General features: G+C 41.6%; 1 protein-coding gene across 1 annotated transcript in view; it reads right to left on the minus strand.

The window, feature by feature from the left end:
• Positions 1 to 9,795: 9,795 nt before the first annotated feature.
• The window catches only part of LOC110509534 (serine/threonine-protein phosphatase 2A catalytic subunit beta isoform), a 30,458-nt gene continuing 20,667 nt past the window's right edge, over positions 9,796 to 19,586 (minus strand). Inside the window, exons 2-7 of the mRNA XM_021590453.3 lie at positions 16,345 to 16,554; positions 15,852 to 16,025; positions 13,855 to 13,944; positions 13,204 to 13,365; positions 12,285 to 12,403; positions 9,796 to 10,647 (exon numbers count right to left, since the gene is read on the minus strand). Coding sequence (XP_021446128.1) covers positions 10,575 to 10,647; positions 12,285 to 12,403; positions 13,204 to 13,365; positions 13,855 to 13,944; positions 15,852 to 16,025; positions 16,345 to 16,554 — 828 coding nt within the window. The 3' untranslated portion in view covers positions 9,796 to 10,574. The remainder of the gene's footprint in view (positions 10,648 to 12,284; positions 12,404 to 13,203; positions 13,366 to 13,854; positions 13,945 to 15,851; positions 16,026 to 16,344; positions 16,555 to 19,586) is intronic.

The raw sequence follows: 19,586 nt of genomic DNA on the forward strand, positions 1-19,586 counted from the left end.
GTAGCCTAGCGGTTAAGAGCGTGGGCCAGTGGGTTCTCTAGTAAATGAGTAAGGCAGGTAGCCTAGCGGTTAAGAGCGTGGGCCAGTGGGTTCTCTAGTAAATTAGTAAGAATGTCTCACCCCATGTTATAGAATGTCTAAAGTGGACATTTGGGCGGCAGGTAGCCTAGCGGTTAAGAGCGTGGGCCAGTGGGTTCTCTAGTAAATGAGTAAGGCAGGTAGCCTAGCGGTTAAGAGCGTGGGCCAGTGGGTTCTCTAGTAAATTAGTAAGAATGTCTCACCCCATGTTATAGAATGTCTAAAGTGGACATTTGGGCGGCAGGTAGCCTAGCGGTTAAGAGCGTGGGCCAGTGGGTTCTCTAGTAAATGAGTAAGGCAGGTAGCCTAGCGGTTAAGAGCGTGGGCCAGTGGGTTCTCTAGTAAATTAGTAAGAATGTCTCACCCCATGTTATAGAATGTCTAAAGTGGACATTTGGGCAGCAGGTAGCCTAGCGGTTAAGAGCGTGGGCCAGTGGGTTCTCTAGTAAATGAGTAAGGCAGGTAGCCTAGCGGTTAAGAGCGTGGGCCAGTGGGTTCTCTAGTAAATTAGTAAGAATGTCTCACCCCATGTTATAGAATGTCTAAAGTGGACATTTGGGCGGCAGGTAGCCTAGCGGTTAAGAGCGTGGGCCAGTGGGTTCTCTAGTAAATGAGTAAGGCAGGTAGCCTAGCGGTTAAGAGCGTGGGCCAGTGGGTTCTCTAGTAAATTAGTAAGAATGTCTCACCCCATGTTATAGAATGTCTAAAGTGGACATTTGGGCGGCAGGTAGCCTAGCGGTTAAGAGCGTGGGCCAGTGGGTTCTCTAGTAAATGAGTAAGGCAGGTAGCCTAGCGGTTAAGAGCGTGGGCCAGTGGGTTCTCTAGTAAATTAGTAAGAATGTCTCACCCCATGTTATAGAATGTCTAAAGTGGACATTTGGGCGGCAGGTAGCCTAGCGGTTAAGAGCGTGGGCCAGTGGGTTCTCTAGTAAATGAGTAAGGCAGGTAGCCTAGCGGTTAAGAGCGTGGGCCAGTGGGTTCTCTAGTAAATTAGTAAGAATGTCTCACCCCATGTTATAGAATGTCTAAAGTGGACATTTGGGCAGCAGGTAGCCTAGCGGTTAAGAGCGTGGGCCAGTGGGTTCTCTAGTAAATGAGTAAGGCAGGTAGCCTAGCGGTTAAGAGCGTGGGCCAGTGGGTTCTCTAGTAAATTAGTAAGAATGTCTCACCCCATGTTATAGAATGTCTAAAGTGGACATTTGGGCGGCAGGTAGACTAGCGGTTAAGAGCGTGGGCCAGTGGGTTCTCTAGTAAATGAGTAAGGCAGGTAGCCTAGCGGTTAAGAGCGTGGGCCAGTGGGTTCTCTAGTAAATTAGTAAGAATGTCTCACCCCATGTTATAGAATGTCTAAAGTGGACATTTGGGCGGCAGGTAGCCTAGCGGTTAAGAGCGTGGGCCAGTGGGTTCTCTAGTAAATGAGTAAGGCAGGTAGCCTAGCGGTTAAGAGCGTGGGCCAGTGGGTTCTCTAGTAAATTAGTAAGAATGTCTCACCCCATGTTATAGAATGTCTAAAGTGGACATTTGGGCGGCAGGTAGCCTAGCGGTTAAGAGCGTGGGCCAGTGGGTTCTCTAGTAAATTAGTAAGAATGTCTCACCCCATGTTATAGAATGTCTAAAGTGGACATTTGGGCGGCAGGTAGCCTAGCGGTTAAGAGCGTGGGCCAGTGGGTTCTCTAGTAAATTAGTAAGAATGTCTCACCCCATGTTATAGAATGTCTAAAGTGGACATTTGGGCGGCAGGTAGCCTAGCGGTTAAGAGCGTGGGCCAGTGGGTTCTCTAGTAAATGAGTAAGGCAGGTAGCCTAGCGGTTAAGAGCGTGGGCCAGTGGGTTCTCTAGTAAATTAGTAAGAATGTCTCACCCCATGTTATAGAATGTCTAAAGTGGACATTTGGGCGGCAGGTAGCCTAGCGGTTAAGAGCGTGGGCCAGTGGGTTCTCTAGTAAATTAGTAAGAATGTCTCACCCCATGTTATAGAATGGCCTTATTCCCTTTATTCAGATTACACCTGCTCACTTTCAGTTGTTTGAAAAGGAAATCATCTCAAAAATATTGTACTTTTTTTTAACAAGCCTCAGAAAGTTGGTTGCAATTTCAGTTTAATCCACCTATAAAGACAAAACAAATAATACAACAAATATTGTGGTTAAACTAAAATATAATTGATTTAAAAAATATATATTTTTCGATTAAATGTTTTAAAAAAGTATAATTTTGGTGAATGTTATCATAAATAGGACTGGTAGAGTTACGTCACACATGCAGCTAACACAGACATATGGAAATGTCTTCTTAACCCAAAATTACAACCAACTAATTGCAGCATTACCACAAAAATGGAAAGGCAAGTAGAAGGGGGAAAAATGTAAGGAACTTGTATGTCGGCCCTGTATTAAAGACCATAAATGGTTAAAGAAAAGTGTGATTAATAAAAACATAAACCAATTTCATTTAAGGACCAAAAAACTGACAGCTGTCAGAAGAGATTTTCGATGTACCCATTCCATGGCACATGGTTTATGAATTGACACGCAAAACACTGGATTCAAAACTTCAAATTTAACCATTTTAATTATTATACAAAATTCTTGCAACCAATAGAATGTTATATTCATGGGGGATACAATCTTCCCAGCTCTAAAGATTTTGCTGCGAGGAGGCAGAGTCATTAGATCATTTATTTTGGTATTGTCCATATGTAGCTCGTTTTTGGTCACAGGTCCAGGAATGGCTGAAGAATTGCAACATTTGCCTAGAACTAACGCTGCAGATAGCAATACTGGGTGTTTTGAAAAGTCATAGTCAATCGATCAATAATATAATAATTATTTTAGAATCTGTAGAAGCTATGAGAATAGAAAGGTTCAGTACTTTTGTCAAGCATCACAGCACAGTTGAAAAATATATGGCAAATAGAAATCCAAAATGGATGATGTTGAGAGACAGATGGGAGGGGTTGATGGAGCTGAAGGGTGGGACTAAAAACAAGATAAAACATGTAGAACATACGGGGTCTGTAAAATGTATATAGGTTCAGAAATGTTGTGAAATAGCACAGTTACAAATAGAAATCAAACTGGATGGAAAAACAGAAAAAGAGGAAGGACTAAAAACAAAACAAAATATAACTATTGTAAAATAGATTGTGTCTGTAAAATGTGTAGAAGATGTATAACCTGAAGGTAGAAGCCTAAGTGTTATTGTTTATTAGTTTACTCCAATTGGGGGAAGGGTTTGTGGGGAATAATAAAGGTATATTCAAAAAAAAAGTATGTACAGTATATCTATATAGTTGTGTGTATATGTATGCATATGTGTATGTATATGGATATATATATTTACAAAAAAATATGGGGGACAATTACATTGATGGAAGCAACAATCTTTCCGCAATATTAAGCTGATCCACCCCTTAAAAATTCAATAAAGAATTGAACATGGATTTTAAAGTAAAACTCTTAAGATTTTATTAATGCTCAATTTCTTTACGATTTAAATGACAGATTCTTACTCTATCCTCCTTAATGGTGTTGCCGCATTTGGAAAAGCTTTGTGTTGATTGAATGTTTTATTTCTTATCCAACGTATAAATGCTCTTCTGTACAAAAATGATAAAAGTGGATGAAATGAAATGAAACTTCACCTTAGAGCTTTTTCATTGGGGCACCAGGGGAGTGAGCCAAACTATACCAGGGTTGTATTCACTAGGCATCAAATGAAAGAAAACTGACTGCAATAGGGAATATTAATATTACAATATAACTACAATGTGTGATTGGATGTATAATATTTAATCAAAGGGTGGATATGTTAAGGGAATTTTATCAATCATAACTAATTATGTATACATTTCAATCAGGACTGACTAATCAGAATACTATTATGTTACTGTATATGTACTAATCAGAATACTATTATGTTGCTGTATATGTATGAGTTTTCTTTCTTGATCCCAGTACTGAATATAATGTGTGTAAATGTGGTCAAGTGTTAGAACAATGACTGTCTGTTCCTTGGTAGAAATGAATGAACGATATCTTCAGACTGGCTAGGTTGCTTATCTACACGAGAAGACCTTGGCTCATAAATTATATTAAATTGGTAGGGAGACGGATGTGGGAAGGCTTGAGCTACAGCCTTTGTACTGGAACGGAGATGGCACGGGTTGGTGCTGAAACTAGTGACGTCATTTTCAGTTTGTAACCTGTGGTAAACTGTATCGTGTTCAGTACTCTCGTGAATAAACTCTGCTGATTGACTTTAAGACTGGGCTCTGTCCATTTATTATAGAATAAGGGTCTTACAAATCCTTATGAATTGACAGTGTTTAATTTTAACTGGGTATTAAAACAGAGCAATTTAATTCCTGTAACACTACTGAAGCCCTGCTTCCAAATCATCTGATTGAATTAGCAGAAAAGGATAATTACATATTAACAATAATTATGAGCAAAACACATGGGATCTAACCTGGAATGCTGTCTAGCAGCACCACCAACTCCTCTTTTGCCTCGGTTTCCTCCTTTAGGACCTTCTACCGACAGAGTTGTATTGCTGGTACTATAACATATGAAGGTGAACATACATTTCATAGATTGTTTAAAATACATCCAAGTAATTTTTTTGCAAAATGATATAGAACACAATCCTGAACAATGGGTCTTCTCAACACTTAACTGATTTTCAGTCATACATGTATACCCTGACCCGGGCTGCATAGTAGAGGAGGGCATCACTGAGGGTGTCAACACGATGAGATGGTGTCATCTCTTTTGTGATCTTCCTAAAGTTTCTAATGGTAGGTCCATAACATCTCTATCTGTTCTCCGTCAGCAAGCCCACTACCAGTCACACACCTGGTACCATCATTGACCTGAAATGTAAAGTACAATCAGAAACCATAATGAGCATTACAATGGGTGGTGATGATTAATTAAGGGACTAGGACAAATTACAACTAGCTGTTTCTTAATACTGTTAGGGCCACTGTCTGTAATGAATTGTTTTTTAACAGAATAAATTATACCTTTAAATGAGGCTTCAGCTGGCATGCAATGTCAAAGTGAAGAAACGTTGTGATGTTTGGTCCCTGCATTGCTTTCAGGTCCCCCAGCAGGAACACAGCATTTGCAAACCTGAAATGACAGTTCAACATCAGTCATCGTAGCCAATGTTATATAACTAAAATACGTCAGCTACACATCTGAGGCATCAATCTATCTATCCATCCACATGTATCCATCAACATACTTCTCTCCTCTCTTCAGGTTCAGGAACTTCAGCGGATGCTCGTGCCTGCACGCCAGTTATGTCCAGGTTTGGATCGCAGTGGATCCCCGGCTTGAAATCCCGGGCACCCCTGTAAAATTAAGTGTATAAGCATGAGTGAAAAAAGTCACGTTCACTAAGCAATTGAAGTTTCATCTGTTCAACTCCCCCCCCCCCCCCCCCCCTAAAAAATATGGACAGAATAGTTCAATGCTAGAGTCGCATCACCAAGGATAAATGGCTTCTCCTGATTTCAATCCAACCATTTCTCCAACATTAGCCCAGCTGATGGTTATACACACACACACGTCACACATGTCACACAGAATAGATACTAACTGATTGTGAGATACATCCAATTCTTCAAAATCCAGTATACCTCAGTTGGCGTATCTGATGCTCCACCTACAAAGCAGTCGACTTTGTCACAAAATAACCACCCAGCATGTTTGGGACCCAGATGCTGGTCCCAGACAATCTTTTCTCTAGGAAGCCCAAATAGGGCATCACCTGCAATAATTTGATGACAGTTTTTCTTTAAAACAATAATGCAAATCATTAATTATACAAAATTATTAGGGATACAGGGAATGGACATTTGCAAGGGGATTACTTAAACCCTTGTGCTCTTTGGGAAACATAGATAATTCATGCTGTAGTTTCGTCGTGAATGCATCTGTAATTGGTATTATCCACTAAGCAGATGATTGGTCCACAAAGCTTTACAAGAGACCCGTTATTTAGCGTTTTGTGGATCCAGACAGGCCTTCATGGTAACCGTAGTGGCCTGGGTGGGAAAGCCACTCACAAAACTTTGCCCTGTCTGGTAGACCCCCCTCAGCTCCCAGCTGTGCCCTGGACACCATATGTGAATTGATTGCCCCCCATCTATCTTCAGAGTTCGTTCTGTTAGGTGACCTAAACTGGGATATGCTTAACACCCAGGCCGCCCAACAATCTAAGCTAGATGCCCTCAGTCTCACACAAATAATTAAGGAACCAATCAGGTACAACCCTAAATCCGTAAACATGGGCACCCTCAGAGATATTATCCTGACCAACTTGTCCTCCAAATACACCTCTGCTGTTTTCAATCAGGATCTCAAACGACCACATCTCATCACTGTCAAACTCTCCCCAAAACACTTCTGCGAGCAGGCCTTTCTAATCGACCTGGCCCGGGTATCCTGGAAGGATATTGACCTCATCCCGTCAGTTGAGGATGCCTGGTTGTTCTTTAAAAGTAATGTCCTCACCATCTTAAATAAGCATGCCCCTTTAAAAAAATATAGAACTAAGAAAAGATATAGCCCTTGGTTCACTCCAGACCTGACTGCCCTCGACCAGCACAAAAACATCCTGTGGCGGACTGCACTAGCATCAAATAGTCCCCGCGATATGCAACTTTTCAGGGAAGTCAGAAACCAACACACACAGTCAGTTAGGAAAACTAAGGCTAGCTTTGTCAAACAAAAATTTGAATCCTGTAGCTCTCTCCAAAAAGTTCTGGAACACTGTACAGTCCATGGAGAATAAAAGCACCTCCTCCCAGCTGCCCACTGCACTGAGGCTAGGACACACGGTCACCACCAAGAAATCCACTATAATCGAGAATTTCAATAAGCATTTCTCTACGGCTGGCCATGCTTTCCTCCTGGCTACCCCAACCCAGGCCAACAGCTCCGCACCCGTCACAGCTACTTGCCCAAGCCTCCCCAGCTTCTCCTTCACCCAAATCCAGATAGCTGATGTTCTGAAAGAGCTGCAAAACCTGGACCCATACAATTCAGCTGGCCTAGACTATCTGGACCGTCTCTTTCTAAAATGATCCGCCGCCATTGTTGCAACCCCTATTACTAGTCTGTTCAACTTCTCTTTCGTATCATCCGAGATTCCTAAAGACTGGAAAGCTGCCGCGGTCATCCCCCTCTTCAAAGGGTGAGACACTCTAGACCCAAATTGCTACAGACCTATATCGATCCTGCCCTGCTATTCTAAAATCTTTGAAAGCCACGGTAACAAACAGATCAATGACCATTTCGAATCCCACCGTACCTTCTCCGCTGTGCAATCCGGTTTTCGAGCTTTTCGACCTCAGCCACGCTCAAGGTACGAAACAATATCATAACCGCCATCGATAAAAGACAGTACTGTGCAACCGTCTTTATCGACATGGCCAAGGCTCTCGACACTGCCAATCACCGTATTCTTATCGGCAGACTCAACAGCCTTGGTTTCTCCAATGATTGGTTCACCAACTACTTCTCAGTTCAGTGTGTCAAATCGGTGGGCCTGTTGTCCGGACCTCTGGCAGTCTCTGGGGGTACCACAGGGTTAAATTTTCGGGCCAACTCTTTTCTCTGTATATATCAATGATGTCGCTCTTGCTGCGGGTGATTCCTTGATCCACCTCTACGCAGACGACACCATTCTGTATACATCTGGCCCCTTCTTCGGCATTGTGTTAACAAACCTCCAAACGAGCGTCAATGCCATACAACACTCCTTCTGTGGCCTCTAACTGCTCTTAAATGCTTGTAAAACTACATGAATGCTCTTTAACTGATCGCTGCCCGCACCCGCCCGCCTCACTAACTTTAAGCATCAGCTATCTGTGCAGCTTACCGATCGCTGCAGCTGAAAGTTTGCATGGCCAAAGTGCCTAAAGTTGCAGAATCACCCTGTTATGTCAATTATTATTATTATTTATTTTTTTACCTTTATTTAACTCCGCAGGTCAGTTAAGAACAAATTCTTATTTTCAATGACAGCCTAGGAACAATGGGTTAACTTCCTTGTTCAGCGGCAGAACGACAGATTTGTACCTTGTCAGCTCGTGGATTCAATCTTGCAACCTTGCAGTTACTAGTCCAATGCTCTAACTACTAAGCTACACTGAGCCTTGGATACAGCTAGTATTGCACCAAATGCACATCACTCATTCGCTTACAGCCAGTTGTGATCCAAAGCCCCACCCTCCAAACTTTTCTCATTGGATCTACACGAATCACATAGGTCACCTATTTTGGATTTGAAACTGAGAATTTCACCTAAAGGTGACTAGCTTGCATCCCTGAATAATAAAAATAAAAATAAATTGCAAATATTGTACCAGGTGTGCAAACCTCTTAGACTTACCCACAAATACTGTAATCGCTGCCAAAGGTGATTCTATACTGAACAAAAATATGAATGCAACATGCACCAATTTCAAAGATTTTACTGTGTTAGAAGGAAATCAGTCAATTTAAAAAAATGTATTAGGCCCTAATCCATGGATATCAGATGACTGGGAATACAAATATGCATCTGTTGGTCACAGACACCTTAAAAAAAGGTAGGGGCGTGGATCAGAAAACCAGTTAGTATCTGGTGTGACCACCATTTGCCACATGAAGCATGACACATCTCCGTCGCATAGAGTTGATCAGGCCGGTTGGACGTACTGCCAAATTCTCTAAAACGAAGTTCGAGGCGGGTCATGGTACAGAAATGAACATTTGATTAACTTACAATAGCTCTGGTGCACATTAATGAAGTCTGCATGCCAATTACATGCTCCCTCAAAACTTGAGATATCTGTAGCATTGTGTTGTGTGACAAAATGCACATTTTAGTGGCCTTGTATTGTCCCCATTGCAAGGTGTACCTGTGTAATGATCATGCCGCTTAATCAGCTTCTTGATATGCCACACCTGTCAAATGGGTGGATTATCTTGGCAAAGGAGAAATGCTCACTAACAGGGATGTAAACAAATTTGTGGACACAATTTGAGCATATTGGAACATTTCTTGGATCTTTTATTTCAGCTCATGAAACATGGGACCAACACATGTTGAGTTTATATTTTTGTTCAGTATATAAACCTGTTAAATAAATCCATATTGCCAAGATTTTACAGCTCAATGTCAGGAGTCTACAACCCTAGTGTCAGTGGTGGAAAGTATTAGTAATTTTCTGGGGCTACTTTACTTTTAATATTTTTGGCAACTTTAACCTCACTACATTCCAAAATAAAATGTATTTTTTACTCCATACATTTTCACTGACTCAAAAGTACTAGTTACAATTTGAATGCTTAGCAGTACAGGAAAAAGGTCCAATTCACACACTTCTCAAGAGAACGTCCATGGTCATCCGTACTGCCTCTGATCTGGGACTCACTAAACATAAATGCTTCGTTTGAGTGTTGGTGTGCCCTTGGCTGTCAAAAAAGTAATTAAAAAGTCAATTGTGCCATTTGGTTTGCTAAATATAAGGAATTTTATGTATAGCATTTACTTTCTACTTTTACTCAAGTATAACAATTGAGTACTTTTTCCACCTCTGCCTAGTGTACTCTTCCCAATGCTCAAACAGTGGTTCCCAAGCTTTATTAAAACATTTTGCTACACAGATTTACTGTATGAGTGGACCATTTTGATTGAAAATATCCCTGGGAGTCAGTGATTTGGTGTCATTTACAATTAAAAGTATTTTATTAGTTCAAATGCATCAAAGAGGTAATCATTTCATGACAAATATACAGAGGAACAATAAACAGGTAGATTAGCCCAAGGGGAAGAGTAGGAAGAAGTTTGGTGAAGAAGAGTGGGCTGGGGATGTAAGCTTGTGCATCTGTATAAAATACCGTTATTCACATTCCAGGCATTGCCAATGGAAAATGTATCATTGTCCAGTGATATTTGGGTGGGGAAAGTAAGCAAGTTATCACGTTTTTTGTGCAGAGTAATGTACAGTTGCAGAGAGGCCTCTAGTGGCCAAAAGGCCATTTTAGCCAACTTCATTGGCTGACCCCCCCCCCCCCCCCGATGACCCTGTTGGAAATCATGGCCAACCGGGTAATCAGGAGAGATCAGCCAATCGTGAAGAAAATCGACCACTTCAAAATAGAGATTGCCTCAATGGCAGTGCCTGTGCGCTCAGACACAATAATGGGAAATACTGTATATAGGGATGCTTTCTCTCTGTGTAGACCCATGAACAAAATAACATTACGATCAATATTATACAGCAGCCAACTACAGTAAAGGCTCAAACGGAACACTGTGTTGCATTACTGAGACACAGGGCAATTTGTATTATGTACTAAATGCTTATATGGCACATTTTGGTCCATGTCAGTGTTTTCATGTTTTAACAGGTCATATGCACACAGGTTTTGGGGGTTTGTTGCTTGCTGTAGCGGTCTTGCAGTCTTCTTCCTCCACCACCAGGCCAGTGGGTGTTTATAAGAAGTAGTCGGGGGTACGGCGGGTGACATGGGGCTCCCCGCGTCGAGGTGCAGGGTCAAACTGAAGGCTGGAGGAGGACAGGAAATACAACATTAGGATGACTCCAATGAAGACCATTACAGAACTGGCACATTTTAACATTTCAGAACAGTTACAATCAATTACAATAATGCCGGCATTTTTACCCATCTACCAATAAATAGGTGCCCTTTTTTGCGAGGCACTGGAAAACCTCCCTGGTCTTTGTGGTTGAATCTGTGTTTGAAATTCAGTGCTCGACAAAGGGACCTTACAGATAATTGTATGTGTGGGGTACAGAGATGAGGTAGTCATTCAAAAGTGATGTTACACACTATTATTGCACACAGTGAGTCCATGCAACTTAAGCAACATTTGTTTTACTCTGGAACTTATTTAGGCTTGCCATAAAAAAAGGGGTTGATTACTTATTGCCTCAAGACATTTCAGCTTTTCATTTGTAATTAACTTTGTACAAATTTCAAAACGCCTAATTCCACTTTGACATTACGGGGTATTGTGTGACAATACCAGTGACAAAACATCTCAAATGAATCCATTCTACATTCTGGCTGTAACAACAATATCTGGAAAAAGTCCAGGGGTGTGAATCATTTCTGAAGTCACTGTATATCTTTTTTTATTTATAATATAATCACTGAGAACTAAAAATCACCTAAATAAATGCTACACAGCTGAAAAAACAACAACTATGAATTCAGCAGCATTGATCGTTATGTTTGTGCATAGATTGTTATGTGCATTGATAGCAAAAGAACACAGCATTCATGGAAAAATGCATTGAATTTTGGAAAATTAGCACAAATCAAACAGACTTATTGCGGATACAGGACTATGCGTGTAGACGTACTGCAAATAAAAATAATGCAGTGTCACAAATACTGTTGCATTATACAACAAATGTGTCCACTCTGGTCTTGGCACGTGCACTATAGCCAACAGCTGGCAGATACAGTGCAGGTACCTGGATGAGATTATTAAGGACAATATTTGTCAAACGGCAGCCATGCTTTGATAAATAAACATCACCAGAATAAGTAAGGTGTATCAAGCTCCTCACCATGCACTTTCACCACTCTGTGCAGTTCATTATCATTTATTTAATCTGTGGCCTAATAAACTGCATGCTTTCCCGAGTCGTAGTGGGAGGATCACACAACACATCAAGTTTACTTCAATATGATGGTTATTATACCAATATTTGCGCATAAAATGCATTTCCACCGCCATTCCTCACTTTATACATTTTACAGACACAAAAATGCCACCCTGACATTACTCATCCATTAATGTATATATTCTTATTCCATTCCTTTACTAGATTTGTGTGCATTAGGTTTTTGTTGTGGAATTGTTAGATATTACCTGTTAGATATTGCTGCACTGTTGGAACTATGAGCACAATCATTTCCCTACACTCACATCTGCTAACCATGTGAATGTGACCAATAAAATTTGATTTGAAAAGATCCCGTGTCGAACCAACAAATTGTCTGTCGACATTTATACAATTGTACCCAGCATATCCTGTTTCCATCAGTCTGGTAGTGACTCTAATGCATCAGGTAATTCATCTGTATGAACTGGTTGGATGGAAACCTGGTTAAAAACACTAATCTGAGTTCACCTGTCCTTAGAGCCTCAGATAACCTCAGTGTCACTTACAAAGAGTATTTAAGAGTATCGTCCAGTTCCATGATGGCAGCTTGGTTGCCACAGCGATAGCAGTAGTTTGGTGCACTGAAGATGGTGACGACGTTTCGGTCATGACACCAGTTGTAGCCCTGGAAAACAAAAATCAGCATCACCATAAAAAGTTAAGTCAACCTTAAATTGCTTATTCTAATCATTAGTTAGATCTTTCTGAGGGAATATCCAATGTATGTATTTTAGGTACTTAAACCCTTCCTTTACAAGAAGTAGTTATATGTATACAGTACACGGCTTAATTTCCAACTCTACATTCTGGCCCTGGAATTTTGAGCCAGGTGAACTCCCAGGATGCTTCCCAAATAGCAATCTATTCCCCTCAGCAAATTTTAAAAAGAGAGCCCTGTTCAAAAATGGTGCACTACGTGCGGGATAGGGTTCCATTTTGGACACAAGCCGCCAGCTCCTCCCTCAAAGCCGGTAGTGGATAATACTATAAATGAAAACGGCGTACACAAGACTCCTGAATTATTTATCCATGTTAAACAGCTAACATTTGCACAGTGGCTTCCAGCTGAAACATCTACAAAGACATGGAGGGCAAGCTAACTCAAGTGTGTGTAGGCTACATCTGCTCTTACCACGATATCTGTTCATTTTGACATCTCAAATTCAATTCCCCCTGGGCAGTCTTAACAGACCTTCAGGTTCCATGTACAGAACGGAAGTACTACAATATTCGACTTGAAACATTTAGAAAAATTGTCCTCTCTTCCATGGGAGAATTCAAATTCTAAACCATCTACAGAAGCATTTTACTCCCAGAATCAGTGTAATTGCTACATGCTTTGATACTAAAACTACACCAACCAAGTATATAAAGACACTGAGCATAAACATTAACTGCCTAAACTAAAAGCATAACTGGGGTTACCTCCATGACAAGTTGGTGGGCACGGGACACAAGGGTAAGACCGTTGGCATGGTTGAAGGTTTCCGAGATGTCCTGCCCAAAGGTGTAGCCAGCACCTCGGGGGGAGATGCCCCAGCCCCCGCGGTCATCTGGGTCTGACCACAGCAGGTCACACATGGGCCCCTGAAACACAGACACGAAAAGCAGCCCTCAATAAATTGCCGCACAGTGATTCTGACCTTACGCAGGACGGCTTGAACACAGAGATCATATTAAATATGTAATGGGCAGTAGGATTGCAAAGGAGAGAAATAATCCTAATATTTGTCACAAGACTGCAGCCATCAATGACAGTGATGCATTGGAACCTGAATAGCCTAAGCCTCGAAAAGAGACCAGGGCCATGTTCATTATGGCACGACATAGCAAAAAGGATTATTTCACCGTGGTCCAGTTAAGGTCTCCCTATTGTACTCCATTTGGTGCCTACTGAACACAACCTGGGGCTTGGCTCTAACACTGAGGTAGGTCAACACCACCACACCATCATGCAGTCGACCTCATACCATCTGACAGCCCCTCTCGGTGCTGACAGCTAGCTAGTATCCTACCCCGACTGTCTGCGTGGTTGACAGGGCTGACTAATTAGGTCCTCTGTCAGGCAACACTGACCTCGTGTGGAACTTCCTGCAGGCGATCCAGTGCCCGGATGTGATCCAGTGTGTCTATGGAGGGGGAGAGGCCACCGTGCAGGCAGAAGATCTACAGCATAGGACGAAAGAATAGACCTGATTTACCGTGAGACAAGTCACTTTGGATAAGAGGGTTGTTCCCTACATGTAAATCACAAACATAATTAGGAAGGCTTCCTTTGAACTTATGCATAACATTCAATGTATATCCCAAACTGCACCCTATTATGTACAGTTGAAGTCGGAAGTTTACATGCACGTTAGCCAAATACATTTAAACTCAGTTTTTCACCATTCCTGACATTTAATCCTAGTAAAAATTCCCTGTCTTAGGTCAGTTAGAATCACCACTTTATTTTAAGAATGTGAAATGTCAGAATAATAGCAGAGAGAAGGATTTATTTCAGGTTTATTTATTTCATCACATTCCCAGTGGGTCAGACGTTTACATACACTCAATTAGTACTTGGTAGCATTGCCTTTAAATTGTTTAACTTGGGTCAAACATTTCAGGTAGCCTTCCACAAGCTTCCCACAATAAGTTGGGTGAATTTTGGCCCATTCCTCCTGACAGAGCTGGTGTAACTGAGTCAGGTTTGTAGGCCTCCTTGCTCGCACACGCTTTGTCAGTACTGCCCACAAATGTTTTATAGGATTGAGGTCAGGGATTTGTGATGGCCACTCCAATACCTTGACTTTGTTGTCCTTAAGCCATTTTGCCACAACTTTGGAAGTATGCTTGGGGTCATTGTCCATTTGGAAGACCCATTTGCAACCAAGCTTTAATTTCCTGACTGATGACTTGAGGTGTTGCTTCAATATATCCACATCATTTTCCATCCTAATGATGCCATCTATTTTCTTAAGTACCCCAGTCCCTCCTGCAGCAAAGCACCCCCACAACATGATGCTGCCACCCCGTGCTTCACGGTTGGGATAGTGTTCTCTGGCTTGTTATGTTTTCCTCCAAACATAACAATGGTCATTATGGCCAAACATTTTTGTTTCATCAGACCAGAGGACATTTCTCCAAAAAGTACAATCTTTGTCCTCATGTGCAGTTGCAAATCGTAGTCTGGCTTTTTTACGGAGGTTTTGGAGCAGTGGCTTCTTCCTTGCTGAGTGGCATTTCAGGTTATATCGATATAGGACTCGTTTTACTGTGGATATATATACTTTTGTACCTGTTTCCTCCAGCATCTTCACAAGGTCCTTTGCTGTTGTTCTGGGATTGATTTGCACTTTTCGCACCAAAGTACTTTCATCTCGAGACAACAGAACGTGTCTCCTTCCTGAGCGGTATGACGGCTGCGTGGTCCCATGATGTTTATACTTGCCTACTATTATTTGTACAGATGAACGTGGTACCTTCAGGCATTTGGAAATTGCTCCCAAGGATGAACCAGACTTGTGGAGGTCTATTTTATTTCTGAAGTCTTGGCTGATTTCTTTTGATTTTCCCATGATGTCAAGCAAAGAAGCACTGAGTTTGAACGTAGGTCTTGAAATACATCCAAGGTTACACCTCCAATTAACTCAAATTATGTAAATTAGCCTATCAGAAGCTTCTAAAGCCATGACATCCTTTTCTGGAATTTTCCAAGCTGTTTAAAGGTTCAGTCAACTTAGTGTATGTAAACTTCTGACCCACTGGAATTGTGATACAGTGAATTATAAGTGAAATAATCTGTCTGTAAACAAATGTTTGAAAAATTACTGGTGTCATGCACAAAGTAGATATCCTAACCGACTTGCCAAAACTATAGTTTGTTAACAAGAAATGTGTGGAGTGGTTGAAAAACAAGTTCATGACAACCTACAAGTGTAAGTAAACTTCTGACTACTTTTGACCACAGCCCTATGGACCCTGGTGAAAATCAGGCCCTGGTCAAAAGTAGTGCACTATAAAGGAAAAAGGGTGCCATTTGGGATGCACACAATGACATAAAATAACACCACTTTATGCACTTGTGTTACCTGTTCGTCCACAAGGGCCGTCAGGGGGAGATAGTCGAAGAGGTCTGTGAAGTATTTCCACACATTGGCATTGCCGTACTTCCTCAGGCACTCGTCGTAGAAGCCATACACCTGGGTGATCTGTCTGCTCTCGTGGTTCCCCCGCAGTATCGTGATGCGCTTTGGGTAACGGACCTGCGGAGCGAGAGAGAGTTTAGCTCCAAAAGCTCTAGGCCTAAAAACTTGATTAAAGGCATTTTTCATTACACAGAATGTGACAGCAGCACGGTGCCACCATGTGAAAACTAAACTGCATCGTATTCAAAACCATTTACAATCATGAAAATCGCACTTTCGCTCCTGGTTATTTCGGTTCCTCTAAAAATTACGTCATTTTCCGGTTTTTGGTCCTGTTCACTGAACCGGTTCCAACCCCTGACGGCAAGACAGACTTTATACCAGAAACTGAAATACTGTGGTTTCAGCCCACTCATCAAGTTCAGAGTTCACTTGCCTTTAGTGCGACAAGCAGCGAGACTGTTTCCACCGAGTAGTAGCCTCGGTCTACGTAGTCCCCCATGAATAGGTAGTTGGTGTCGGGCGATTTACCCCCGATTCTGAAAAGCTCCATGAGGTCATGGAACTGGCCGTGCACATCTCCGCACACCGTGACGGGACAGCGCACCTCCTGCACGTTAGACTCCTTGGTCAGGATCTCTTTAGCCTGAAGAGGGGAACAAAAAGTGGATTACAGAAAACATCAGTGACTGGTGTATACAAATGTAAACATTTATTCAAGAGGGTGAATGAAAGGCTGCAAGACAAGTAACCCGACAGAGGGTTCCCTCGCTTCTTGCTCTTAGGAAACTTTGCAGTATTTTGTTTATTAATGTATTTTTATTTCTTACATTACTAACGACATCCAAGATGACATAGCAGTCAGACGTCCTTTGTCCTCGTATTATATATAGATATCTATATCTATATATACCTATATATCTATATATATAATACGAGGACAAAGGACGTCTGACTGCTATGTCATCTTGGATGTATATACACACACACACACACACACACAATATTTTCTTCGCATATCTTTTTATATATTATACAGTGGGGATTTTATACAGTGGGGATTTGAAGTATTTGATACACTGCCGATTTTGCAGGTTTTCCTACTTACAAAGCATGTAGAGGTCTGTATTTTTTTTTTATCATAGGTACACTTCAACTCTGAGAGATGGAATCTAAAACAAAAATCCAGAAAATCACATTGTATGATTTTTAAGTAATTAATTTGCATTGATCACCTACCAACCAGTAAGAATTCCGGCTCTCACAGACCTGTTAGTTTTTCTTTAAGAAGCCCTCCTGTTCTCCACTCATTACCTGTATTCTCTGCATCTGTTTGAAGTCGTTACCTGTATAAAATACACCTGTCCACACACTCAATCAAACAGACTCCAGGTCAATGACCTGAAGAGAGCTGGGACCACAGTCTCAAAGAAAAACATTAGTAACACACTATGCTGTCATGGATTAAAATCCTGCAGCGCACGCAAGGTCTCCCTGCTCAAGCCAGCGCATGTCCAGGCCCGTCTGAAGTTTGCCAATGACCATCTGGATGATCCAGAGGAGGAATGGGAGACGGCCATGTGGTCTGATGAGACAAAAATAAAGCTTTTTGGTCTAAACTCCACTCGCCGTGTTTGGAGGAAGAAGGATGAGTACAACCCCAAGAATACCATCCCAACCGTGAAGCATGGAGGTGGAAACATCATTCTTTGGGGATGCTTTTCTGCAAAGGGGACAGGACGACTGCACTGTATTGAGGGGAGGATGGATGGGGCCATATATCACAAGATCTTGGCCAACAACCTCTTTCCCTCAGTAAGGGCATTGAAGACGGGTCGTGACTGGGTCTTCCAGCATGACAACGACCTGAAACACACAGCCAGGGCAACTAAGGACTGGCTCCGTAAGAAGCATCTTGAGGTCCTGGAGTGGCCTAGCCAGTCTCCAGACCTGAACCCAATAGAAAATATTTGGAGTGAGCTGAAAGTCCGTATTGCCCAGCGACAGCCCCGAAACCTGAAGGATCTGGAGAAGGTCTGTATGGAGGAGTGGGCCAAAATCCCTGCTGCAGTGTGTGCAAACCTGGTCAAGAACTACAGGAAACGTATGATCTCTGTAATTGCAAACAAAGGTTTCTGTCCCAAATATTGATTCTGATTCCGATTCTGATTCTGTCCCATTCTATTGTATCTGATGTATCAAATACTCATGTCATGCAATAAAATGCTAATTAATTACTTAAAAATCATACAATGTGATTTTCTGGATTTTTGTTTTAGATGGATTTTTTTTCTGGATTTTTGTCTCTCACAGTTGAAGTGTACCTATGATTTTTTTTAAATAAAAAAAACCTGCAAAATTGGCAGTGTATCAAATACTTGCTCTCCCCACTGTATATGGAAATAAATATATTTACAAAAAAAAACTAATGGGGGATTGGAAATGATGCAGAGAATTACATTGTTGATTCCATCAATCTTTCCACAATATTAAGCTGAACCCCCCCCCCCCCCCTAAAGAAAAAAAGCATCAGTTCTATATTCATTCCTTGCACTACAAGGATACTGCAGCTTCCTCGATCAACACACCATATGCAATGAAAGCTGCTCCATTATCACCATGGAGACAATGCAAGTTTGTCCAAAAATTAACAGACAAATTACTGAAGAGGGAGCCAGAGATGAATATACCCTAACCAGAAGAACATTTGACACTCTTCCTCCCACTGCCTACTGCTGCTGGCCGTCACAGATTCTGCCTTATGCTCCTGTTGGTTGACACTCAGTAGATGATCTACTGCACACGACCAACTTTAGTTACGGTGTCTGGTGAAGCGGTTCTTGATTTTTAATCCACATTTTTGTATTTCGTTTTATCAAGAATAATGAAACTGTCAGAACTTATACTTCCCATTGTGTTTAATTTCTCATGGTTGTATCATTGTAACATTTGCATTCTTTGTAAGAAAAATAGTGTAGGCTTTCACATGGAATAATATAATCTTGAAGCTCAAATTAAGCCTGAAGCGGAATATACAAGCCCTTAAACAACAATGCAGCTAAGAAAAATACAAAATAAAGAAAATAAGTAAAAGTAACAAATAACTAAGAGCAGCAGTAAAATAACGATAGTGAGGCTATATACAGGGGTACAGAGTCAATGTGCGGGGGCACCAGTAAGTCAAGGTAATTGAGGTAATATACACATATGTGGTTAGAGTTATTAAAGTGACTTATGCATAGACAATAACAGTAACAGCAGCATAAAAGAGGGGGGTAATGCAAAAAGCCATTTGATTAGATGTTCAGTAGTCTTATGGCTTGGGGGTAGAAGCTGTTTTAGAAGCCTCTTCGACCTAGACTTGGCACTCCGGTACCGCTTGACGTGCGGTAGTAGAGAGAACAGTCTAGGACTGGGGTGGCTGGGGTCTTTGACAATTTTTAGGGCCTTCCTCTGACACCGCCTGGTATAGTGGTCCTGGATGGCAGGAAACTTGTCCCCAGTGATGTACTGGGAAGTACGCACTACTCTCTGTAGCGCCTTGCGGTCGAAGGCCGAGCATACCAGGCAGTGATGCAAACTGTCAGGATGCTCTCGATGGTGCATCTGTAGAACGTTGAGGATCTGAGGACCCATGCCAAATCTTTTCAGTCTCCTGAGGGGAATAGGTTTTGTCAT

The sequence above is a fragment of the Oncorhynchus mykiss genome, chromosome 29 (assembly GCF_057628025.1).
Source record: "Oncorhynchus mykiss isolate SJ-2025 chromosome 29, ASM5762802v1, whole genome shotgun sequence".
Taxonomy (NCBI): domain Eukaryota; kingdom Metazoa; phylum Chordata; class Actinopteri; order Salmoniformes; family Salmonidae; genus Oncorhynchus; species Oncorhynchus mykiss.